Below are 26,699 nucleotides of genomic sequence, written 5' to 3'. Positions count from 1 at the left end.
CCCTGAACGTACCTGGTTTTGAGCAATGCTGTTCATGTGTCCGACATCAAATTTCTGAAGCAACTGCTCTTCATGGAAGTCAGTCACAGCAGAAGGCTCCCAACATCCTGAAAGCATCTTGAAGCAGTCAAAAGGACTGGAAAGCCTGGCTTGTGACCAACCAAAATAGAGAAGGCCCAATCGGAAAGGCCGCGCGGGCTCGAGGGGCTAGATGGCCTACTCCTGCTCCTATTTCTTATGTTCTAACACATCAAGAGGCTTAATGGGAATGTGCAAGGGCAAAGTTGAGGTGTCAAAGGGAGCTTCAAACAAACCATCTACCCAACTCTGAAAACACCACCTGCTCCTGCATTTGGCAGATTCTGCAGATCATGCACTGGTCATGCCAGCCATTTCAGAACACAATCACTGTAACGGAAATTTTTCATTTTCATCATGGAATTTTAATCAGAAATCAAATAAACCATTTAACTTGATTACATTTTCCCACCACCTTCCGTGACATTTTGATTTCACACTATTTGTGCCTTCAATGACTTTCTGTCCTTTATTTTTAGAAGCTGAACAATTCTATGAGTATACTGTAATTAATGTTGGAAAATACAGATTAATCACTCAATCTGACCAGTGAATAACTGACCTTAGAGGCCAGGAAAGTGAAAAGTTTAGACCTCAATCATGTTGTTAACTGATTTTAACCAGAACGTCAGTACAGCCATGTAACTCTAGGTTAAGGAGGGTGGGGAAAACCAACCAACCACCACTGCATTGTGCACATTGTGACAGGCTGGTATCTGATGCTCTGGCAAAGCTGAATTTTTTGACGGCCCGTAATTTCATCACTGGGAGGGAGAATGATCACTTAATCCAGGAAGACATAATTGTCTTCAGAGCTGTAACCTAGCAGAGCTGTGTTGCACAATATAACAGACTGTGCTAGATAGCCCTGATGATCTTTTCTCTTTTTTTGTAAATCTTCATAAGTGACAAATGAAAATAATCTTTCAAGAAAATGAGAAATAGTTAGCTCAAATTTTATACATTCATTGATTTTGCTTTGCTTTAAAAACAAGAAAACAGTTGGCATTACCAATCTTTTCATTCTGCCGAACATTTTTATCCTGTGCAAGCTGTAGGTCAGTGTTTTTTAATGAGAGACGTCGCTGGGTTTCAGCAAGACTATCTTCTGTCTGGTCCATTAACATTCTGTAATGATAAATGTCACAATGTTGCTGTTGGAGGAAGTAGGGCACTGCTCGTTTATTAATTTAAAATACTTTGAGAAGATTCAAACCAAACTAGATTAAACTCCTTTTTTCAAAGAATCACATCAAAATGATGTGAATTTTTCCATTCAAGAATTAATTACTCCTTCCAATTTTAATAATTTACTAACTTCCAATCATATGCTCCCCAAATATGATATATCAACAGCATGATTTCTGGGGTTATAAATTCCAATGTCAAACATACTAAAAGCAAACATTATACAGATCAACTGGAAATGCTACTTCAATGTTTTTAAATTAATTCATGGAAATGTGCCTGCTGCTCTTGTCCTTCTTGGTGGGTTGAGAGTATGAGGTTGGAAGATGCTATAGCATATCTTGTACATGCTCCACAAGGCAGCCATTGCGGGTTGCTGGTAGGGAGTGTGAATGCTAAGCAGTTGATGGAATGGTGTCGAGCTTCTTGAATGTAGTTAGATTATAATCATTCAGGCAAGTGGAGAATATTACATCACAATCCTGATTTGTGCCTCACAGATGCAGGGAAATCAGTGAGCCACTTGCTGCAAAATATGCAGCCTCTAACTTGCTCTTGTAGCCATAGTGCTTACGTAGCTAGTCCAGTCACATTTCTGGGATGTTAATGGTGAGGAATTCAATGCCTTCAAACATCATGCGGAGGTGATTAGATTTTTCCTTTGTTGGACATAAATATTGCTTAGCACTTGTGTAATGCAAATGTGACTTGCCACTTATCAGCCTGAAATGAAATAGTGTTCAGGTCTTTCTGCATGCAAAGACTGCTTTATTATCTGAGACTTTCACCTGATACCTATCAATTCCAATTTTACCACAGCTTCTTCATGCTCTGCTCAGTCAAACTGCATATGAGTCAAAGACATTCACTTTCACCTCTGGAATTCAGCTCTTTTCGGTTTGGAGCCCACATAGTCCAGGTCGAACCCAATCTCAACAGCTTATTAATGAAAGAAGTGCCGACAGAGAGCACTGTCAATGATCACTTCCAAATTTTTCTTATAAGAGGGTAGACTGATTCGACTGGTGGGATTGGATTTGTCCTGCTCTTAGTGAACAGGATATAATTCTGCCCTGAACACTTCTTCCAGCTGAAACAGAACCTAACTTCTTTCAATTTGGTACTGCATTTGTTGATTATAATGTAATTTCCTCTAAATTAGAGAAAGCAAACACTCCTTTAATTTTGTAAGCATGGCTTTGAGTGTTCGATAGTTTGCCTTTTTAATTCCCATATTATCCTGGTTTCTCTGTCCTTGACCTCTGATGGTCGATGGAACTCAAGGAACGGAACTGCATTGTTCAATTACAACATAAAACACTCAATCCTTGATTTCAGTATATTCAGACTGAAACCACCGCTCCCGCTTAGCAGTTGTCAGTTATTTGATTTGATTTATTATTGTCACATGTACTGGGATACAGTGAAATGTATTGTTTCTTGCACGTTATGCAGGCAAAGCATAGAGTACATAGGGAGATGGAAAGAAGAGGGTGCAGAATGTGGTGTTGCAGTTACAGATAGGGTGAAGAGAAGATCAGTTTAATATATGATAGGTCCATTCAAAAGTCTGATGGCAGCAAGGAAGAAGCTGTTCTTGAGTCAGATGGTATGTGTTTTCAGACTTTTGTATCATTTTCCTGACAGAAGGTGGTGGAAGACAGTTTGAGATGCATGGGGTCCTTAATTACACTGGCTGCTTTTCTAAAGCAGTAGGAAGTGCAGATGGAGTCAATGGATGGGAGGCTGGTTTGCATTATGGACTACGTTCACAACCCTGTATAGTTTCTCGCAGTCTTGGTCAGAGCTGAATCCATACCAAGCTGTGAGGCATCCCAATAGGATGCTTTCTATTGTGCATCTGTAAAAGTTGGTAAAACGCGTAGTGAAAAAGCTAGATTTCCTTAGCCTTCTGAGAAAGTACAGGTGTTGGTGGGCTTTGTTAACTATAGCATCAGTGTAGGAGAATCAGGACAGATTGTTGGTGATCTGAACACCTAGAAACCTGAGGCTGTCAACCATTTCCACTTCATCACCATTATGGTTCAGCTCTTTCCATTTATAGCTCCTCAGAACTCATTGTTACTTTATTTGTCCTACTACCTCTCCATTTTGTCCTGCATAGTCATTCCACCCGTTTTGTCTGTTACGGCTCAGGTCAGAAACTCCAAAAAGTCATTTATGAAGCCTGCCTGGATGATACGTTTTGCGACTTGAATTTGGCTAGGGTGAGCATGATAGGTTTAACTTCAAGTATGATTCAAATGACCCACTAGGGAGCTTTTATCAAACAAAGTTTATTTAAGAATATAGTTAACATATATAGTAAGAATATTAGCAATAACTTCTATCAATTACAAACAACACAAGAATAACAACGACAATGTACAACTCTTAGCAAATCCAAAAGCTATCCCAATCAAACCAATCCCACAAACAAGACCCTTCAAACAGGTTTAATACAGCATATTGCTCACGTGATACTGGAATTGAGTCCTTTGGATGAAATCTGCTGTTCTCTGGATAGACCTGGAACAGTTTGTAGTCAGAACAGCTTCCCAAAACACCAGGGACTCCAGGCAAGCCACCAATAGCAGATTCCCCCTTCAGAAAGGCAAGACCTTGTTTTCAGTTAACCAGCAGAACTTCCAAAACCCAGGTAGAGAGAAAGACTTCTTTTCAGCATTATGCCCCTTCAACTAAAGCTCAAACTAAACAGCAGCTCAACTGAACACAAAAGAACTCCTTCACCTGACCTGCCAACCAATTTTTTCCTAACAATTCAGAATCATAAACATTCCAGTAGAAATAAACCCCCCCCACCCCTCTTTAAGCAGCAATAAAAAGACTTTTGCAGACAAACTGGTGCCCAAATGACATCAGCTAAGGCTGTGAGCTGAGAAACACTGAAGCTGTGAGAGCTGCAAAGATCATGATTGATAAAAAAAACTCTTAAAGGTGCACTAAAACATTAAAAGTCATTTAATCACTTCTGCCTTCCACTTTATCATTGGTCTTTGTTATTTCTTTCCCTCTCTTTGCTCCCATTAAACCACCAGCCCTGTCCTCCCCAGTTCCACTTTCCCTGGCTATCTCTGTGCCTTAAGATCTGTGAAATCACTAGCATCAAGTTCTGATGAAAGGTAATCAAACTGTAATATTTACTACTGTGTATGTTCTCCCCTTCAGAGATGCTGCCTGACTTGCTGAGTATTTCAAACATTTTCTGTTTTTATTTTAGATTTCCAGCATCTGCTATTTTTATTTTGATATACGTATCTGCGAAAATTGACATTTGCTGACAAGTAATCAATTATACGGTATTGCATAAGAAAGCATGAAAGAAAATGTTTTCTAGACTCTAATTAATATCAGTTCACTTTCCAATTGATTGTTTCTTGATCAGTGTACAGGGAGGAAAAGAAGAAAAAAATACATATTTAAATTAAATCGTGATCAAACTAAAAACTAAGGAAGAGATTTTGGGTTTTGGTCGTCCCAAAAAGTATTAGGTGAGCAGAGTGTAAAATTGCTCAGCCCCAGGTTATGTGGTTCTGTAAGAAGAACTAAGTTTTAGGAACATCAAGAGTTTAAAATGAAACATGTCATACACAGTAATCTCCAATGAAGACATAATTTCACCTGATCTGGTTATTTTCCGCTCTCTGTCTGCACAGCTCATCTTCAGTATCAGATGACTTTCGAGCCAATATTTTAACTTCTTCCTCCAGAGAGGTTACACTATCTTTTAGACAAGTCAACCTTGATCGATGTTCCAATCTTTCATTTTCCAACTGAAAAGAGGAAAATCAGGTGAGATTGAGTGACAGAGCAAATGTGCTCAATGTAGGTGCAGGAGACAGAACACAAGTGAGTAACCTAATATTACGATAAGGCTATGTGTTTAGTGGTGAAACTTTTTGTTAAAACCCTCACTAACATGCTAGAGCATTCTTGACAAACTCTGGCTTTTCAAACGTTACTTTTTGGAGGCAATCTTACCAAACAAATTCTAAGTTCAGAATGAGTGTCAAAACAGCAAAGTTTCAGATCCACTTTTTTTTGGTGAGACCACCAGTCAAATCTTATGCACTCTGTGCAATAAAAAACATCCATCTGTTTTCTGCCAGAGTGGGCAGGGCCTCAATCGCTTGAAAGCCGACTGAGAGCAGCAGAGATCTGTCACTGCCTCTGCTGTTATCAGCCGGCCTCTGTGATCCAACACCACTGCCATGCTACTATGGAGTTAGTTCAGCAGCTGTTTGCAACCACCCTGCCCAGAATTACCCCCCCTCCCCCCACTGATCATCATTGCAGAGCAGCTTTAGCTCACCCACATCCCCTCCCTCCCCCCCCACCGATCGCCATTGCAGAGCAACAGATATACGGTGCTGGGTAAGATCTCAAGAAGCAAGATGTCTGCACAAACCTGGTTTCTTGGCTCTCGTGTGATCTTAGCAGCTCTCCCCTTCCAGTGACCGGTGGGGTGCAATGGTAAGATCACCCCCTTTATGTTTACACAAACACTAGATTGCATTTGTTGTCATGGTAGAAACATAACTAAAGCACAGTCCAGGACAGGTTTTATATATATTTTAGAAATTACAAATAGAGCATCAAACATTGAAAAAGTCTACATTACTGTGTGCATGGAACCCTTCAAGTCTTCTATTCTTTGCTCCAGATGCGACCTCTCATTAATTGCAGTCTCCTGGGAAATCTAATGCAACATTGAGAGTATTAAATACGGATAAATTAGATCTGATGTTATTTCCTAATCAGTGTCATTCACAACTTCTATGTAACTTCACTATTCCTTTGTTACTTCAAAGTAATTATAACACTGGAATTCTACCACCTGACCTGCCACGGAATCAGAGCGAGTGAGGAGCAGACAACGCAAATACCCATTGACCTCGGGCAGGAATTCTCAGTCTCACTTAAGCAGGGACATAAAATTCCACCGTAATGTCTGAATTTACACCCAGATACTAGCACACTAATATTTAATAAAATCCCATTAACTTATTCTCTTATCAGAGGTGTCCTCCATTTTAGTTTAAGCAGATTAATGTCCCTGCTATAGTATCATTAACCATTCAGCATGTGCTATCCCATGACAATTCCAAAGCAAGAAAAAATTTAATGTTAATAACTAAACATTATAACATGAAAACATTAAGAAGGCAAAAGTGCAGGCTGAAGATACAACATTGCTAGCAATTACCCACAGAGTGTGTCCTAGAGAGATCTGAAAAGCATTTTCTCACAAAGGACATAAATAATCCATTCATATGCCATGAGGATCCCAGGTTACCTACAGCTGCTGTCAAATATACTGCTAATAAAGTAAAGTAAAATATTTGCCTGCATCACGGAGTCAGTAACCTCCAATCCTCCATAGATTTAGCTTTGTAAAGGAATGCCAAAGCATGTCAACCTTGCTCTGTGCTTGTACATCCCCATGTAGCTGAGCCTTGTCTAAACAATATTTATATTTTACATTCACCTATAGTGTGTGTTAAAACACCCCAATGTGCTTTACAGGAGCATTATAAAGCAAAATTAGACACTAAGTTACACACGGATATATTAGGGCTGCAGGTCAAAAGCTTTGTCAAAGAAGTGCATTTCGAGTACTATCTCTGTAAGAGGTTTCCAAATCCTTGTGGAACAGCGTAACTCCTTTGTCTGGAGCATTTCCGCAGGATTGCTATCAGCCAAAACCACAGTGGCAGGTGCCTCTTCAGGCACAGGCAGTTCATTTCTATTTGTTTCCATAGGAGATGTTGGTTGTGCCTGCCACAGGACAACCAGGTACTTCAGTGCTAGGACAGTCAGCAACATTCCCAGATGGTAATACAGCTTCTGATGGCAGTATTGGCTGCTAGGGCAACTCTTGCTCTCTCAAACGGTCTGTGTTTCCAGATGATCCTTCTACATCCACTTGATAAGACAGGGGGATCCAGTTTTGGATACAATGACTCCAAGGAACCAACTCTCCCCACTTCCAAAATTCCTCACATACATACTTCATCCATGAAAATAATCGTGTTGACTTATATGAATCATGGTTTGCTTTCTGGCTGTTTTGGCTGGCCTCTATCCTCCCCAGCAAATTTGGAAACACGAGGCTCAGTCCCTTTCTGAGATGACAGTTCATTAACAATTCTGCTGGCAGTTGTTCCATGAGGAGTGGTCCTGTAGCCCAGAAGGAATCATCGTATTCTGGTCTCCAAAGTCCCTGACATTTTTTTAGGCCAGACTTGAAGGTTTGGATGGTTCATTCAGATAGTCAGTTGCTTGTTGGGCGGTAAGGCACAGTCCTAATGTGCTTCACACCACTGAGGGCAGTGAAGTTCTGAATCTCAGCACTTGACTTCAGGTACTCCATGGGTAGAAAAACATTCGCGTAATTTCTTAATGTGCAATGTCAGAGACTTCACCTCAAACACTTCTATCCACTGTGAATGTGCAGTGATAAGGAGCAAAAGCATTGTGCTCATAATGACAACACAGTTGTTAACACTGTTGCCTCACAGCACCAGGGACCAAGTTTCGATTCTGGCCTTGGGCCAGTGTTTGTGTGGAGTTTGCATGTTCTCCCTGTATCTGCATGGGTTTCCCCCGGGTGCTCCAGTTTTCTCCCACTGTCCAAAGGACATGCTGGTTAGGTGCATTGGCCATGCTAAATTCTCCCTTAGTGTACCCGAACAGGTGCTTGAGTATGGCAATGAGAGGATTTTCACAGTAACTTCATTGCAGTGTTAATGTAAGCCTACTTGTGACACTAATAAATAAACAAACATTAAATAGACCCCACAACATAATCAATATGAATTTGTACCTAGAGCCAAGGGTACAGCAGGCAACCTTTGTTGCAATTGGCATTTTTCACAGCGCTTGAGTAGGCTCTCAATGTTTGCTCAATTGCCAGGCCACCAGGCATAAGTCCTCATGAGCATCTTCATGTTAGATATCCCTGGATGGGCACTGTGTAACTCAGCTAAAAGCAACTCTCCTCCTGGTACAGGGATCACTACTCATGCTCCCTGAGGTAACTTTGGCAACTTAACTCATCTTTTTGTGTAAAATATTGTTTCATCTTTTCAGAAACTGGCTCATCAGCCCAAACCACTAGTATCCTGTGCCTCATGTTGGAAAGCAGTGGACCCTGACTGGTCCAGTGCTCAATCTGTTTTGCCAAGACTGGCAACATGTCTAAGAAACTCAACGCCAGGACAATTTCCTGCAGTACTGGGGAAGGTGGAACAGTCTCTTGCAAAAGTAGGTGGCTAAGTGCATCTGCATTCACTGTATGTGTTCTAGGCCAGTGATTGAAGGTACATTCGTAGGTGGACAGGATTAACACCCAATGCTGAATTCTTGTCTTCTTCTTTAAAAAATCCCAAAACAATAGTAAAGTGCCTACTGTACAAATACTGATGGAATTTCTTGACACCAAACACTCTGGATAATCCTGCTTTCTCAATTTGTGAGTAGTCTTTTTCAGCTTCCAAGAGGATTCTTGAGCCACACCCTATTGGCCTTTCAGATCCCTTGTCCATCTCAACACTGCACCGACATCATATGGAAAGGTGTCACAGGTTAACGCCAATTGCTTGGATGGGTTGAAATGCACGATTAAACTCGATGAATATAATAATTGCTCCAATCTGCTAAAAGTTTCTCTCTGGAATGTCTTCCAAAACCAATGCGGGTGTTTCTTTAGTAGCATATGCAAGTCAACCAATAACGTTGACAAACTTGGTAGAAAACACTCATAGTAATTCTCCATTCCTAAAAATTACTTGAGCTCAGATGTGTTCCTGGTGCCTCCTTTATTGCTCTGACCTTGTCTTCCAAAGGGTGTAATTCTTGTGCAACTATGCGATACCCCAGATAGACTACCTCAGTGGCTTGAAAAACGCATTTCTCCTTCTTGAGGCAAATTCCAACCTCTTGAAATCTCTTCAGCACCACCTTTAAGTTAGTTAGGTGCTTATGTTCTGTCAATCCAGTTGTCAAAACATCATCCAGATAATTTACAACTTGTGGCAGTCCTTGCTATAGATCTTTCATTTTCTCTGGAAATAACACATGCTGATAAAACCAAACAGCAGGCACATATGCAGGAACAAACATTTTTGTGAGTTTATCATAGTATAACTTCAAGAAGCATCATCTGATTCAAGTTGCTGATACGCATGATTCATATCCGCTGTTTTGTATAAGATTGGCCTCCAGCCAGCTTTGCACTCAGGTCTCCAATCTTCAGGATTGGAAACTTACCTAAAATAGCAGCCTGATTAACTGTTAATTTGTAATCTCCACAGATGCAGATGGACTTGTCAAGCTTCATCATGGTGACGACTACGGGTGCTACCCACTCTGCAAATTGAACTAGCTGAATAATACCCCTTTCTTCCGATCTCTTCAATTCCGTAGCTAACCCTTCTCACAAGGCAAATGGAATTGGTCTTGCTCTAACAAAAAAAGGGTTGCCTCTGGATCTACATAGATTTTCATCAGAGGCCCTTTATTTTACCTAATCTATCGCAAAAAATGTTCTCATTCTTCTTCATTAACTCAGGCTGTCCACCTTCATGTATTTGGAAGATCTCCATCCAATTTAACTCGATTACCTTAAGCCAATTGCAGTCCAAAAAACTTGGCCCTTGGCCTGACATTTATTATGAGGAGCTGAATGGACACTGTTGTCAATAGTTCACTGTGTTGTTCAAACCTGTGTGTTTTAAACTCTGTAGCGAATATAAAGACACAAAGTTGACTTGAAATACTTGAACAGTAAATACTTGCAATGCGTAAACCAAATACTCACTATGTTACTTAACTTAAGGTTGCAATTAAAACCTGGCCAGGGTTTTGTTGTCACATGGAATCAGTCCTTTGTCCTCTTCTTGGTGCTGTCACTCCTTATGAACTTGGTCCCCAGTTCTTCACACTGCCTTTCTGAACCAGCTCTTTGTGTTAGCAGAATTAAAACTCCAAACGTTCCTCGGTAACCAGCCAATGAATTGATCAGTAACCCCAATTGCATCGTTTAATTAGGCCAATCAAACAGTGCCATTGGTCACTCCAGACCCCATCATATTTAGGCTTAAGCGCATATTGTTTACATTCCAATGCCCAGATAAAGAACACAGTCTCCAAAAGTCTGTGAAGAACTCCTTGCCAAAGATAAACTGTTAAATCCTATCCTTGTATCCTCTGATAAGTTCCAGGCCACGGGCCACAAGAAATCCCAGCATAATGGAAAAACAACTTTAACCAAAAATCAGGTTTGCTTGATTGAAGATCTTTCAGCATATTAGAAGTTAAATCTCTGCAGGCCATTCAACCACACTACAACAGATACTGTGGTAGTGCCCTTTATCTTGATGGCTTCTGCTGTGGAAGTTATTAGTTTTGCTGCGGTACCCTTCAAACTTAAGGGGTGGACTCCTTCTTGTAAACATTGAAATGTGTGTTCTCCTATCACAATGGCAGAGGCGCCCATATCAACTTCCATCTTTAAGGGCCTACCATTTATCAAAAACATCACATTAATGAGGGCTACCTTGTCCGCTTTCACATTGAACAATGAATGAATATTTAAGCTCTTAGAACTGGACTCTTCCACATTATTCACTTGTGATATATTTAGTAACTCATTACTGGGTGTACGTATGATCATCACCATTTACAGTGATTGCCTTTGTCTTTTTGTCTACCAGATCTTTGTAAATCTCCCCTCCTACCCCATTGGGAAAATTGACTTACTTTTATATTGGTATCTTAACTGACCTTTCCTGTGGCAGGAAACACATTCAGCCTCTTTTATACCTGAAAACTTCATGGGAGTGCTTATTCCCACACTAGTAACACTATTTCAATCCGAGGATTGATTGGCTCTTTTAAATCTTCTCGCTCTATTCATGAATGCATTCACTTCCGTTTTTAAAATTATATCTTCATTTATGGTGCCACTGCTGACTCGCCTTTTTGCACACACCCGAAGCTCCTGTGCACACTTCTCAGTGCTCTTCATCGCCAATGCTTCATTGAAATTTATATCTGCCTCTGCAAAAGCTTCATTTGGATGGCCTCATTATTTACCCCTCTGACTAAATGGTCCTTCAGAATTTCATTAAAAGTGGCTCCAAAGTCGTAATGCTCTGATATTGGTCTTAACTTGGCAATATAAGTTTCAATAGTTTCCCCAGGGGCTCTTCCAGCTGCGTTAAACTTGAATTATTTAATGTTATTAAAAAATTGCAATATTATGGATGATTTTGGGCGATAGTATGGTTTCACCAATTCGGTCATCTCAGTGAATGACTTGGAATTGAGTGTGTTTGGCGATGTGAGGCTGCATATTAAATTGTAGGCCTGGGTCCCACACACGCTCACAGAAGGACTGCCTCTCTCTTCCTATTCTCCTCTTTTCTATAAGCTTGAAAATAGTAGCCTAAACATTCAATGTACTGTACAGTCCTCCACAGAAGCATTAAAAGAACCCAACCATTCAAATAGAGGCACATCAGCAGACAGTCTTCTGCTTCTCAACTTGAGCTGAACTTCATACTTTATACTCACGATCTTGGGACCACTTATTTTCTCCTTCATCCTCATTGTCAATGTAATTAATTCCTGTTCATCAGTTAAGTAAATAACAACTGCAACTTTTATTTACATATAGCCACAACACAGGCTTTCAGCCTCATGGCTGCCAATCAGCTCCCGAGAAGGTTTTGGACCAGAAACCAAAGCTCACCAGGGTGATCGATCCTCCACCCCGAACTCTGATTGGTTTCCCAGGTGATGCTTACTCAGCAGATTGATCCTTAAAGGGACAATCACCACAATCTAAAAAGAGGAAAGGGTAATGGGGAGTTTTACTGGAGGAATTCCAGAGCTCAGGGACAAAGCAGTTGAAGGCATAGCCATTAACAATGAAATAATTAATTCGGCAGATTTGCACTATCAAAGACCAAATTAACATTCACAGAAAGCCCATAGCAGAATTACACACCTCTAAATTTCATTCTGGTTGGCACATTAAGGTAGCAAAACTCAACTTTATTAAAGGCTGTAAAATAATGTAGTATAGGTTGGCCAAGTGTACTGCTTGACAGAAGGTATATGTTACATAATATTTGCAAAATACAAACAGGGTCTGAAAATCCTGACATTATAGTGTGAAAGTATATGCATTGTAAAAGTGACATAATGCAGACCGAATATGATAAATTTCTATACTCTACGGCCCAAAGTTTACAAACCTTGTTGAAAAATTAGTACAAAAGATGTAATTGGTATGTAAATATAAACAAAGGTTGATCATCATGGAAAGCGTGCATTTTAATCAAAACAGTTAGAAATAGGACAATTTCAAAATATGCACCACAGACACAGTGGAGTCATGGGAGCAGATCCATTTCATTTTTGTGGCAGGAATGGAGTATGACATGTACTTTCATGTAGAATAAAACAAAATAAAGTGATGAATGATATGAAAAGCCATGAGACCCCTCATTCCTGTCTCATCCCTGTCTGAACAAAGGGGGAAGGAATCAAACATTAAAGATACAGTCGCAATCAGTAGCAAGCAGATCTCAAGGATAATGGTTGTAAGATGAAATATAATGCTTTTGCTCAGTTTAGGCCGTTTCCCACATTTAAGGCCAGGTAGCATTAACAGACTTAGAGAAACCATTTTCATAATTCCTTACCAAATCCTACATATCTGAGTATTAGATGCACGGTTCTTATGGGTTTTTAGGACCACTGTTATGTAAATTGAATTAATACTTATTTGACATATATGCCAGAACTTTACTGGCATGCTTGTCCTGATTCTGAGGTGGGCGAGGCTCGCAGAAAAGCATTTTCCATTGGCTTTGGATGGGATCCTACAAGCCTCGGGTGGGTGAGATCGTAAAATTCCGGCAATACTGTTTCTAGCTGTCCATGAGCAGTAAAACGGATTATCTAACAATTATCACCTAGCAATGCTAATGTCTTGTTTGGTTGAATAAATGATTTTTGGTTTAAATTGTGCTTTCCCTCACCTTTAATCGTTCACGAAGACTGTCTCGCTCCGTGGTCATTCTCCGCAAATCTGCAACAGCTTCATCACGCTCACATTCTAAACGTCGCAGTATATCCTGTGCTGTTAGGCTGTTTTTTGGAGATCTCGGAGACTTGGCAGCATCCCTGCGTAGTCTAGTGAGCTCCTCCTGGGCCTGGGTTAGTTTATGCAATTAGCATAACAAATATTTTTTAAAAAGCAGCAATTCTTGCAAATTCGTTATATGTCCCGTTCACAGAAATGAAGACTGGAAGTGAACTCATTTTCATCAGCAGTTAGAAAACACAAATATTTGCAAAAGCATACAGAAACTCAGTTACACCTTAAATCACACCACCCTCACAACGAAGGCTTTGCATTTCGCAGCATGAAATCCAAGCCTCTGATCATTCTGGACCTTGTTAAGAATCACATTAGTGTCTTGTTCTCAGCATTTCTATTAAGATGCTACATGCTTCAGCTACAACATGCCCAGGCACCTCCATTGTTTCTTATTTAACCAATAGGTTTGCAAGTTTTGAAACATCACCAAATGATATACTATAGTTTTATTCTAAACAAAAGCCTTGCTTAATTTATTAAATTTAGTTTTATGCTTTAAATCTTATAACATAGTCCATAGTCCTACTCTATTCTATGTTTATTTTATACATCTTACTCTAAACTCGATGTTTATTTTGTACATCAAATAAGCACACCTTATTCACACCTCACTAAATTTCCACATTCACCGAGCCTGAAGTTCCTTAAAACACAAATCAGTGTTGGATGTTCACTCTATTCCCAGTTTCTTACCTGAAACCCCATCTCACCTGACCTTCCGACTCAGGGAGTTCTTGTCAAGGAATGTAGTCCTTTGGGGATGGGGAAAATCACATGCATGGGGTTAATTGGGAGATGGGGTGGAAGTGGCAGAATAGAATAGAGGGAGACGTTTGGGATGTTGGGGGAGTATCCTAAGGGTTGTTGTGGGTTAAATTCTTATTTTTTTTCGAGGTAATTACAAATGTAACAGTCTGAAGTTTACGATTTAAAGCACATTTGCAGATGGCTAGCAGTGCAGGGCAAGTGCCCTGGGGAAATTTGCACTTCTGGGCAATTGCCTTGCAAATTTTATCTGTGAACTTCTGAAGGGGGTTCACCAGTACATCTTTGGGGTAACTCCCCCCAATACAAAGCCCTGGAGCTCGGAAGTTAGGCTTCAAATTCTTTTTCACTCAGTGAACTCTGCACTCAGGTAAAGCTGCTCGATGTTAATACATTAATTCACTTATGTTTTTCTTATCTTGATTACATTTTTAATTCCCTGCATCTTAGTTTAAACTAATACCTTGTGAGAAAGAAAAGAAATACTCACCAATCACTTACCTGCCTTTCCCATGAAGTCATATCTTGATTTCTTCTTTGAATTTTTGATTTGAATGCAGTCCATTCATTTCAAACTAGCTGCTGATATCCAACTCCATGATTCCTGGTCAAGGCCAGCTCTATTATCACCGTTTACATCCCTCTCTCCCTGCTCAACCCCTGCTCCCCCAATCTCCATCTTTCTCTTTGAGCAATGTTTGGGGAGAGTGAGTGGAGATGTGGGAGATGAAGAGAAAAAGATATAACATAAAGAAAGGCAAGACGTTCAAACAAAACCCATGTACCTTGAAAGGAGTTGTTAAGCTCAGAATAGAAAGCCCTGAATTCAGTATAGAGTTGCCAGTTCAGGCTGGGTATGTTTCGCGAAGATTTGATCATGTGACACCCAGCCACATCATATCTGCAATTTATAAATTTTACTGCATCCACCTTATTTAGGTTAGATCCCTTTAGTCAAGTGCAAGTGCCTAAAGGTGGTTCATTTCCCAAATCTTACTTAAACTGACTTGGGGAGAGAGATAGGAAATGGAATAACCAGTTGCTCAAGAAAAGAACATGAAATGAGTGGGTAGATTGACAGCGCACCAAATTGGAAATGGTTGTCACATTTCCACACTCGCCACTTCCCATTCATCTTAGTTAACCTGTTTTAAAAATTGACACTGCATCTCCCTAATATCTCCCTCTGGCACCTTGTAGTCCTGTTTAAAATTCAAATTATTTCTCCCATACCCCTTTTTAGACATTATTTCCTTGATCTCCATATCCGAATGAGAGAGAAACCCTAACTCCCAGCCACAGAGAATTCAACTATCTCACCTTAACATTCAATGACAATACCATTGCTAAATCCTTCACTATCAACATCCTGGGGATACCACGGACCAGAAACTGAACTGGACCAGCCATACGAATAGTGTAGCTACAAAAGCAGGTTAGAGACTGAGAATTCTGCAGTGAATACGTCACCATCTCACTCCCAAAGTTTGTTGACTATCTACAGTGGTAGCAGTGGGCACTATCTACAAGGTGCATGCAGCAACTTATCGGGGCTCCTTTGACAGCACCTTCCAAACCCGTGACCTCAACCACCTAGAAGAACAAGAGCAGAAGATGCATGGGAACATCACCACCAGCAGATTTGCTTCCAAGGCACACACCATCCTGGCTTGGAACTATGTAACTGTTCCTTTACTTTCCCTTGGTCAAAATCCTGGAATTCCCTCCCCAGTAGCACCATGGATATACCTACATAGACTGCAACAGTTCAAGAAAGCAGCTCACCACCATTTTCTCAAAGGGTTTGCATCAAATACTGGCAACAAATAGATTTTAAAAACTTCCCACTAAGAAGACAGCTCCTCAATCTGCACTTAAACTGTAATGTGGGAGAAGGCATGTGGAGGTAACAGATGAGGAAATTGGAATGTGTCCACTGCAGCCAAGTACAATACAAAGGAAATCACTGTGGATACTGATGGTCATAAAGTACAGAAATACTTAGCAGGACTGTAGCATCTCTGGAGACAGAAAGTTAAAATTTAGTTAAAGGGCATCAACCTGAAGTGTTAACTTTGCTTCTGACTCCACAGATTCAACATTTTCTGTTTTTGTTTTATCTCCATCCATAATTTGGAACGTAAGGAAAAATTGACAACCACAATCTAAAGAAACAAAGAACACTAGGGCAACGGTGCCAGGAAGGGGGAAAAAAAAACAAAGCTGCTATTGTTGGAGATGTAATAAAAATCCAGATAAAACAAATCTAGATATATATATCTCGCTGACTTCAAACAGCCAGAATGTGTAAGATGTTGAGTGATATGCTCTGCACAAAATATTGAAAAATGTGCCAGATCTCTCTGCATCAAAATCGTCAAATGGAAGTTTGAATCAATTTGTCTACAAGTGTCATTTAAAATTTAAGACAGTTGTCAGATAAAAGGTTGGAGCTGATATAGATTTTTATAAATGCATGTCAGGCAGATTTTTTTTATCCACATGAAGAACTGCAATTCAAAAGACATAACATTGACAAAACTGGACTAGCTTCATCAGCATTAGCCAGAGTTTTACCGAGAATTAACTGATAATGTCCAGTTTCGGTTATACATGTCTCTTGGACTGTGGTTCCATACAATGATGAGAAAATATCTCTCAGACAGAATATAATTGGACGGGATTTTACGGCCCCGCTCATTCCAAAACCGTAAAATCCCATCCGAGGTCAACGGACCTTTCCATGTTCCGCTTCTCGACCGCTCTGATTCCCGTGGCGGGTGGGCGGGGTGGCAAAATTCCGGCCAATAAGTCACTCTTCCACTAGGGGAAAAACACAGATGGAGCCATTCATAAGCCCACTTATTTTAGTTAGTATAGCAAAAGATCCCAGATGCGGCAACATATATACAGGATTAACAAAAAGTTCTGAATGACCAGAGACACCAACTAATTGGATCAGATTAGTCAACAGGAGCAGGTGTCAAAGGCGTCTTTTGTGAACTGCTTTAAATGTGTTGAATGGTTTGCAGAAAGTAGTGCTCTCTGTTAGAGAAGAGCACAATAGTTGGGAATTTCAGAAACAGGAAGCAGAAAACTGAATTTGAAGAAAACCAAGCAGCTATAAGCAAGAAGAACATTACTGAATTAGTGAGATTCAGTTGAGGGAGGGTATGGAAACCGCTGGTGGCAAAGATTTGGAAGGCACAGAACCAGTTATTCCTTCACTGGATGAATTCAGGAAATGTGAAACTCAACATTCATTATCTGGAACTGAAGATCTTTTTGGACTGGTTACGATGATAGAAATAACCTGCATTGTGAAAAACATGAACATAAAGGAACGATCTACGATGTATCGTCATTTAAAACAAATCAGATGTTCAATTCAACCTGGCTGTTCCTTAATTTTCCGAATGCAGCAAATCATTAACCTCTCTCAGTGCCAGTAGCCTGATTTTTTTCAGCTGGTCTCAGCTGGTTTCATCAATGAAACACTACAGGGTGATCTCTCTGCTTGTGGAAGCAAAGTCAGGAAAGAAGAAATGGGCTTCCAGAGTTACAGAACACATTTGATGCACAGCAGCAAGTTACAAAAGAGTTTGATCAAGTTTGTGTATAAAAATAGACACCAAGATTAAAATATCACACACAAAAGACAATGAATGTAACAATGTTTTTACTTACCTGCTCATACAAAAGTTTGCTTTGGTCTCTTTCTGCAGTTAAAACTTTGACATTTGCTTGAATTTCTGCCATGTGCCTTTCATATTTATTTAACATGGCTTGGAGATCATCACGCTCTTTAATAATGCACATGAGTTCAGACTCATAGCTTCCTCCCTGATTTTGAAAAACGACAAAGTAAACTGATCATCAAGAAGCCAGAAGAGTGCAATACTTCCTGCATGAATGTTAGTTTTCTCTTTCAGAAATCATACCAATCAATAGGTTTTAAATATACAAGTGCTGCCAATAGTCATAGACACCTTCTCAGGCTCTTAAAATGCTTTTGGAGTTACTGTAGATCATGAGAAAGCATTTCCGCCAGTTGGGAGCCCAGGACCAGGGAGCATAATCTATAAATTAAAACCAGACCTTTGAGGAATGAAATTCGGAAACAATTTCACAAAAAGATGGTAGAAGCCTGGAACTCTCTTCCAAAATTGGCACCTGATGCTGGATTGTTAATTTTGAAATTGAAATTGATAGGACTTTTGTTAACCAGAAAGTACAAAGGGATATGGGACCAAGGTAGTTAAGTTGCAGATCAACCATGACCTCAATGGTAGAAGATTGTGACTCTTTTCCACAATTGGCAATTCATGCCATATCACCTGTTAATCTGAGAACTGAAATATAAATACAAGTTTCTTGGTGGCACAGTGGTTAGCTCTGCTGCCTCACAGCACCAGGACCCGTGTTCGATTCCCAGCTTGGGTCACTGTCTGTGTGAAGTTTGCACATTCTCCCTGTGTCTGTGTGGGTTTCCTCTGGGTGTTCTGGTTTCCTCCCGCAGTCCAAAGATGTGCAAGTTAGGTGAACTGGTCATTCCAAATTCTCCCTTCATTGCAGTCTTAATGCAAGACCACTTGTGACTAAGAAGTAATAATATTTTACTGGCAAGTCTCCCATACATTTCTTTCAACAATTCATACGTTTTATTAGAAAAGCCAAGTTATATTAACTAAATCAATATGGATGCATAATCTATTACATTTGGGAATACTGGGATCAGGTCTCAGGGTCTAGTGGTAATTTTGGGAAGGGGAGGACCCAGGATCTTGAACCCAAGAACCAAGAAAACTGCAGGTTAGATTTGGGTTAACACTGGGGCAGCTCCCAGGATATGAGGTTACTGGGTGATCAATTCTGGCTTCTGAGAGCTTTCTTTAAGGGTGAAGTTCATGGATCTGGAAATAGTTCTAGACACTCCTGGGACCGGGCAGTGATCTAGGAATTTCTGGCCAAAAGATGTCCAATTTGATCATTATTTTCTCTGGTTAGCAACTCTGTTGGCATTGTTGATTGCTCTACATTGCACAGAAAGTTTGGTAGTTGAGTTCAGTAAACACGTAGACCATTTTCTTTGAAGAAAGATTTGAGTTTATATAGCACCTTTATTTATATAGTACCCTTTGCAATAACTCAGGGTGTCCTAAAGTGTTTCACAGCTAATCCAATACCTATAATGTGATTTTTGTAACATAAGAAATAATTCCTATACAATAATTGTGCACAGAAAGATCCCTACATAAAGCAACATAATAATGACTAAACAGTCTGTTTCGAATGTGTTGATTGTGGGCTATATGCAGGTCAGGATTTCAGGGAAAACTCCCCTGTTTAGCCCCAAAATGTTGCCATTGGACCCTCACTGTCCACTGGAGAGAGCAGACAGGGCTTCAATTTAATGCTGCATTAAAAAAAATGGCAACTGCATGAACCCCTCTGCAATGCATTGTTGGCATCATCCTAAATTTTTATATTTACATCTCTGGAATGCGCACACACCTTGTTGGTCAGAAACAACCACAAAGGCACACAGTTAAGAGTCTTTGAAGAACCATGCTATTATTAGTAGCACAGTAAGAAGTCTGACAACACCAGGTTTAAGTCCAACCGATTTATTCAATAGTAAACTCGCAACCTTTCGGGGTTTGCCCCTTCGTCAGGTGACTGGAGAGTTCTGGCCTCAGACTGAGCATACAACAGCACAGACAGTTTACAGATTACTGATTAGAATGCAAGTCTTCACAACTAACCTGCTGTTCAAGTCTTAAAGAGGCCAACAATGTGAGTGGAAGGAGCATTAAGCACAGGTTAAAGAGATGTGTATTGTCTCCAGACAGTACAGTAAATGAGGTTTTGCAAGCCCAGGCAAGTCATGGGGGTTACAGATAACACGACATGAACCCAAGATCCCTGTTAAGACCGTCCTCATGTATGCAGAACTTGGCTATCAGTCTCTGCTCAGTGACTCTGTGTGTCGTGCGTCACGAAAGCTGCCTTGGAGAATGCTTACCCGAAGATCAGAGGCCGAATGCCTGTGACCGCTGAAGTGTTCGCCAACAGGAAGGGAACAGTCTTGCCTGGTGATTGTTGAGCGATGTTCACTCATCCGTTGTTGTAGCGTCTGCATGGTCTCCCCAATGTACCATGCTTCGGGACATCCTTTCCTGCAGCGTATTAAGTAGACAACGTTGGCCGAGTTGCAAGAGTATGTACCCTGTACCTGGTGGATGGTATTCTCACATGTGATGATGTCGTCCATGTCGATGACCCGGCATGTCTCGCAGAGGTTGCTGTGGCAGGATTGTGTGGTGTTGTGGTCACCGTTCTCCTGAAGGCTGGGTAGTTTGCTGCAAACAATGGTCTGTTTGAGGTTGTGCGGTTGCCTGAAGGCAAGAAGTAGGGGTGTGGGGATGGCCCTGGCGAGATGTTCGTCTTCATCAATGATATGTTGAAGACTCTGGAGAAGATGTCGTAGCTTCTCCACTCCGGGGAAGTACTGGACGATGAAGGGTACTCTGTCCACCGTGTCCCGTGTTTGTCTTCTGAGGAGGTTGGTGCGGTTTTTTGCTGTGGCGCATCGGAACTGTCGATCGATGAGTCAAGCATCATATCTTGTTCTTATGAGGGCATCTTTCAGCGCCTGGAGGTGTCTGTCATGATCCTCCTCATCTGAGCAGATCCTGTATATACGGAGGACTTGTCCATAGGGGATGGCACGTTAGTTGTAAAGACTCGCATTCTAATCAGTAATCTGTAAACTGTCTGTGCTGTTATATGATCTGTCTGAGCCAGAACTCTCCATTCACCTGATGAAGGGGCAAACCCCAAAAGCTTGCCAGTTTACTATCAAATAAATCGGTTGGACTTAAACCTGGTGTTGTCAGACTTCTTACTGTGTTTACCCCAGTCCAATGCTGGCATCTCCACATCATTATTAGTAGCACCGTGGTTTGCCTCACTCCTCAGTGTACACTGACCTACAACTGGTTCCCAGTCCATCAACACCCTCATTTTTAAATTTTCATCTCCCTATTCAAATATCCTCACTCCCTTCAAGTTCCCATTTCTGTAACCTCTTCCACCTATTTTAACCTCCAAGAATTCTGCACCCCTTCAACTTGGTATACTTGTGCATCTCCTCCTGTCTTTAACCCATATGACTGATGTTGTGTTTTTAAGTATCTATCTAGATTGTAAACACTGAAAATCCCTCCGTAACATGCTCTGACAAAACTTTCTGTCCACGCTCTCTCATTATTATCTGATAATGATGCTTCTACAAAATACCTTGGGATGTTTTCCTATGTTAATGTTGTTTTAAAATGTAAGTTGTGAATAAAAATCATTCAACTTGTCGCACATTTTTGTCATGAATAGTTAAGGGGAGGCAAAAGAGAAAATTACAGCTTCCGTGGAGGATAGAAAAAAAGAGAGTGAGCAGAGGCAGGTGAGAGATAGACCATATTTTCCGACTTGCCACAACAGATCAACAAATAATAAAAATCATCCATCAAAAACTTATCAGTTTCACCATTACAAGTTCTAATGTCTCAAATTGTGCCTAGGATTAGTCTAGTGAATCTTTGTTGCACTTCCTCAATGGGTAGTAATATCCTTTCTTCGGTAAGGAGACCAAAACTACACACAATACTCCAGGACCAGTCTTATCAAAACTCTATAAAAGGTGCAGAAAGACTTCCTTACTCCTGTTCTCAAATCCCCATGCAATAAAGGCTAACATAACATTTGCCTTCTGAATTGCTTGTTGCACCTGCACGTTGGCTTTCAGTGACTTTAAGAACACTCAGGTCTCTTATCTGAAGTCTCTTTGTACCCTTGTCACAACCTTGTCACAAATTTATATTAATGATGTGGATGAGAATAAAGAAGGCACGGTTAGTAAGTTTGCAGGTGACACTAAGATTGGTGGCATACTGGACAGTGAAGAAAGTTATCTCCAATTGCAATGGGATCTTGAGCAATTGGGCCAGTGCGCTGACGAATGGCAGATGTTGTTTAATTTAGACAAATGCAAAGTGATGTATTTTGGTAGATTGAACCAGGACAGTTAATGGTAGGGCGTTGGGAAGAGTTAAGAACAAAGAGATCTAGGGGTACATGTTCATAGCTCCTTGAAAGTGGAGTCACAGGTGGACAGAGTGGTGAAGAGGGCATTCGGCATGATTGGTTTCATCGGTCAGAACATTGAACATAGGAGTTGGAATGTCTTGTTGAAGTTAGAACATAGAATACTACAGCACAAATAGGCCCTTCGGCCCACAAGTTGCACCGATCATATTCCCACCTACCAAGCCTATCTGTAACTCTCAATCCTATTAAATCCCATGTATTCATCCAGGAGTCTCTTAAAAGATCCCAACAAGTTTGCCTCCACCATTACCAACGGCAGCCGATTCCACTCACTCACCACCCTCTGAGTGAAAAACTTACCCCTGACATCTCCTCTGTACCTACTCCCCCTAACACCTTAAAGCTGTGTCCTCTCGTAGCGGCCATTTCAGCCCTGGGAAATAGCCTCCGAGTATCCACCCAACTATACCTCTCAAAATCTTATAAACCTCTAACAGGTCGCCTCTCATCCTTCGTCTCTCCAGGGAGAAAAGATCTAGCTCCCTCAACCTATCCTCATAAGGCATGCCACCCAATCCAGGCAACATCCTTGTAAATCTCCTTTGCACGCTTTCAATGGCTTCCACATCTTTCTTGTAGTGAGGCGACCAGAACTGCGCACAGTACTCCAAGGGGGGGTCTGACAAGGGTCTTATAAAGTTGCAGCATTATCTCCCGACTCCGAAACTCAATCTCTCGATTAATGAAGGCCAGTACACCATACGCCTTCCTGACCACATCCTCCACCTGCGAAGCTGATTTAAGAGTCAAAGTCAAGTCGTACAAGACATTAATAAGGCCACACTCGGAAGACTGTGTGTAATTCTGGTCACCTTATTATAAAAAGGATATGAATAAACTAGAAAGAGTGCAGAAAAGATTTACTTGGATGCTACAGGAACTGATGGATTGAGTTATAAAGAGAGACTGGATAGACTGGGACTTTTTTCTCTGGAGCTTAGGAGGCGAAGGGGTGATCTTATAGAGGTCTATAAAATAATGAGGGGCACAGATCAGCTAGGTAGTCAATATCTTTTCCCAAAAATAGGGGAGTCTAAAACTAGAGGACATAGGTTTGAGTGAGAGGGAAGAGATACAAAAGTGTCCAGAGGGGCAATTTTTTCACACACACAGTGGTGAGTGTTTGGAACAAGCTGCCAGAGATAGTAGCAGAGGCGAGTAAAATTTTGTCTTTTAAAAAACATTTAGATAGTTACATGGGTACAATGGGTATAGATGGATATGGGCCAAATGCAGGCAATTGGGATTAGGTTAGGAGTTTTAAAGAAAAAAAGCAGCATGGACAAGTTGGGCCGAAGGGCCTGTTTCCATCCTGTAAAATCTCTATAACTATAACTGATAATATGGGCAGAACCTTAACATATTTTGTTCAAATGTCAGGCTCAGGTTGAAAACCAGTGTGTAGCTCTCCAAGCCACACAGCCCAGTTTTCACTCCAGATCTTGAAACTCTCAGGAGTTTACACCGTCACTCGGACAGGGCAGAGCCAGAGAGGTTGGCACTGCAAGGCTGCCACTGCCAGAGTGCCAGGGGCTATATTTACCTCTGCACCCCTGGCACAGTCGTCATGACTTGTTTTAATTTTTAAAAACCAGAAGTGATTCTCACCAGCATGACAACATTTAACAACCCTGGAAGCAATGGCGTTAAGCCATTTAATAATGTTAAAAATCACGGTAATGAGGTTCACGTCCATTGATGGGGAGGGGAGGTGAGGAAAATTTGAAACTCAGATCTCACTGACGCAGATCCCATTAGGGTCCTCTGGTGTGATTTTGCAGCCAAAAGGGAAGTTTGTGCCCATGGCAAATGGATGCTGAGAATCAGGGTCAAATTTATAGGTCTCTTCCTTTGATTCAATAGAACCCTTAACTTCTCGTTAGGTTGGATCACTTTTCCTACTGGACTGTAAATTTGTTGCAAATCATGTATATTAATGCTTTAAATTGCAGCCATTGCCTGTCTCTTTATTGATATAATACCCCATTCCACCTCAGCCAACTTGCCCCTCACACCTCCATCCTTTCCTTTGTTTAAAGACCCGATTGTTAGATTGAACTACATCACTTTCAAACCTTATATAAAATTCTATCATATTATGGTTATGCTTTCCAAAAAGCTTATTTATAAAAATGAATTTGCCCTTTCCTGTTGCACAATTTTAGATCTAAAATAGCCCATACCCTATTTGATTCCTCAACATACTGTTCCAGAAAACCATAGCATATACACTACACGAATTCATCCTCCTCAGCACTAGCGCTAAATCAGTTTAACCCAGTCTGTGTGTAGATCAAAGTCCCCTACAGTTACACGGACATCAAATTTCCTGATTTATACCACGCTCTATGTTACTATTAGGTAGCATATGATCAATTCCTACTATGTTACCTGCCCCTTACTGATTCTTCACTCCACCCAAATTGATCCTCTAATCTAAGATTCTTTCTCAGTAATGTACTGATCATATCCTTTATTAACAGCACAGTCCCAACAGCCTTTTCCTTTCTCTTAGCCTTTTTAAATGCTGAATACCCTTGAACTCTCAGTTCTCAGCCCTGATCACCCTGCAGCCACATCTCTGTAAAGACAGTCAGAACGTGCTTATTTACTTCTGTTTGTGACATCAATTCATCTATCTTGTTGCAAATGCTGTATACATTCAGATAACAGTGCATGTAATTCTGAATTATTCTTTCCATCTCTAGCCTAAACTGCTGGAGCACTCTTACCTTACTTGTTCCATCCCTTCCTGACACACCTAGATAACCATTTCCCTTATTGCTATCCTGCTCTCTTACCTTCTCCTCTCTTTTTAATTTCACACATCATCCCTCACTCCCATTATTTAGTTTAAAGTCCTCTTGACTGCCCTAGTTAGACTAACCAGAACAGTGGTCCCCAGAATGTTTCAGGTAAAGACCATTCCACTAGTCCTACTCCTATTTTCCACTATACTGCTGCCAGTGCCCAGAAAGCAAGACCCATTTGTTCCACACCAATTTTTAAGCCATGCATTTAATTATCTAATCTTATTTACATGCGCCAATTTTCTTGTGACTGAGGTGGTAATCAGAGATTATTTATTACCTTTGAAATTCTGCTTTCTGAATTTAGACACTAGCTGCTCATATTTTCCGAACCTCCTTCTTTGTCCTACCTATGTCATTGATACCAATCTGGGTATGAGCACTAATCTTTCTCCTCCCACTGCAAGTTCCTATCCTGTCTACAGCAGATGTCCTTAATCCTGATACCAGGCAAGCAACACAGCCAGCTGGACTCATGTTCGCAACTGTCAACAACAGCATCTATCCCTTTGACTACAAGCACATCAAATTTCCTGATTTATACCATGCCCTACATAACTATTACTATTTGGTGGCATTTATGAGTGCACTTGAACCCAGTTTTCTACCACATGGCTTTTCATTCCCCGTACCTGAATGGCATCCTTTGGCCTGGTGCCATGGTCAGTCCTTTCAACCACCTTGCAAGTCCTTTTCAGCCACAAAGGTATAAAGCACTTTGTATCTTTTGGATAAATACAGGGAGTGAGGCTCCTCCATCACTACATGATGGTTCCCCTTACCTGCCCGATTCTCTGCTACACACCCTGCTTCCCTGACCATTGACCAACTCTGAAGTTCTGCCTAATCTAAGGGAAGTGACATTCTTCCAGAACAAAGCATCCAGGTTACTTTCCCTATCGCTGAAGCTGACTATGCGATTCAGACGCCAACTCAGCAACTGGGAGCCAAAGTTGCTCAAATTGCAGACAAGATTGTCTGAGATTGTAGTGCATTCCCTACATTCCCACATGATGCAATCATGATGTACCACCAATCCTGCCATTTCTGTCCAACCCGTATATGATTCACCATTGGTTAATAACTTACTCAGATAAAATAATGGAAAAGTTTCACTCACCTAGCTTGAAGTCAAGGAATGACCTCAACAACTGCTGAAGTATAATAAAAATGCATCTCTTTGCCCCTCTGCACCAAACTCACATCTGAGCCAAATTTACAACCACACCCATACACTCTATCCACACATCACATTTTGGGGGCAACAACTTTCAGCTGATTGACAAACAGTTGTCATTTCAGGCAGCTCCCTTTTAGCTAGACTATTAAAGTAACATTGATTGAGTCTAAAATCTAAATTTAAATTTTGAAAAGTTTACCAGAACTTACCATCTGAACCAAATTCCCATCTACACAGTCAGTCCACATTTCACTCAGGCATAGTCTCGTCTGTGCACGTCACTCCCTCGCTGCCCTTATAATGTATATCTTTAAGA

At 40.8% G+C, this 26,699-nt stretch overlaps 1 protein-coding gene across 2 annotated transcripts in view; it reads right to left on the bottom strand.

Annotated features, from left to right (window-relative positions):
- Nucleotides 1–26,699, bottom strand: part of tsga10 (testis specific, 10) — an 86,500-nt gene that overhangs the window by 33,999 nt on the left and 25,802 nt on the right. For both annotated transcript variants that reach the window (XM_080197562.1, XM_080197561.1), the window contains exons 3-7: nucleotides 17,915–18,070; nucleotides 13,341–13,514; nucleotides 5,909–5,986; nucleotides 4,909–5,060; nucleotides 1,091–1,206 (exon numbers count right to left, since the gene is read on the bottom strand). In XM_080197562.1, the coding sequence (XP_080053688.1) occupies nucleotides 1,091–1,206; nucleotides 4,909–5,060; nucleotides 5,909–5,986; nucleotides 13,341–13,514; nucleotides 17,915–18,070 (676 nt within the window). The remainder of the gene's footprint in view (nucleotides 1–1,090; nucleotides 1,207–4,908; nucleotides 5,061–5,908; nucleotides 5,987–13,340; nucleotides 13,515–17,914; nucleotides 18,071–26,699) is intronic.

The sequence above is a fragment of the Carcharhinus amblyrhynchos genome, chromosome 10, assembly GCF_965287045.1.
Source record: "Carcharhinus amblyrhynchos chromosome 10, sCarAmb.v2.hapA, whole genome shotgun sequence".
Classification (NCBI taxonomy): domain Eukaryota; kingdom Metazoa; phylum Chordata; class Chondrichthyes; order Carcharhiniformes; family Carcharhinidae; genus Carcharhinus; species Carcharhinus amblyrhynchos.
This window is presented reverse-complemented; position numbering and strand designations above follow the sequence as displayed.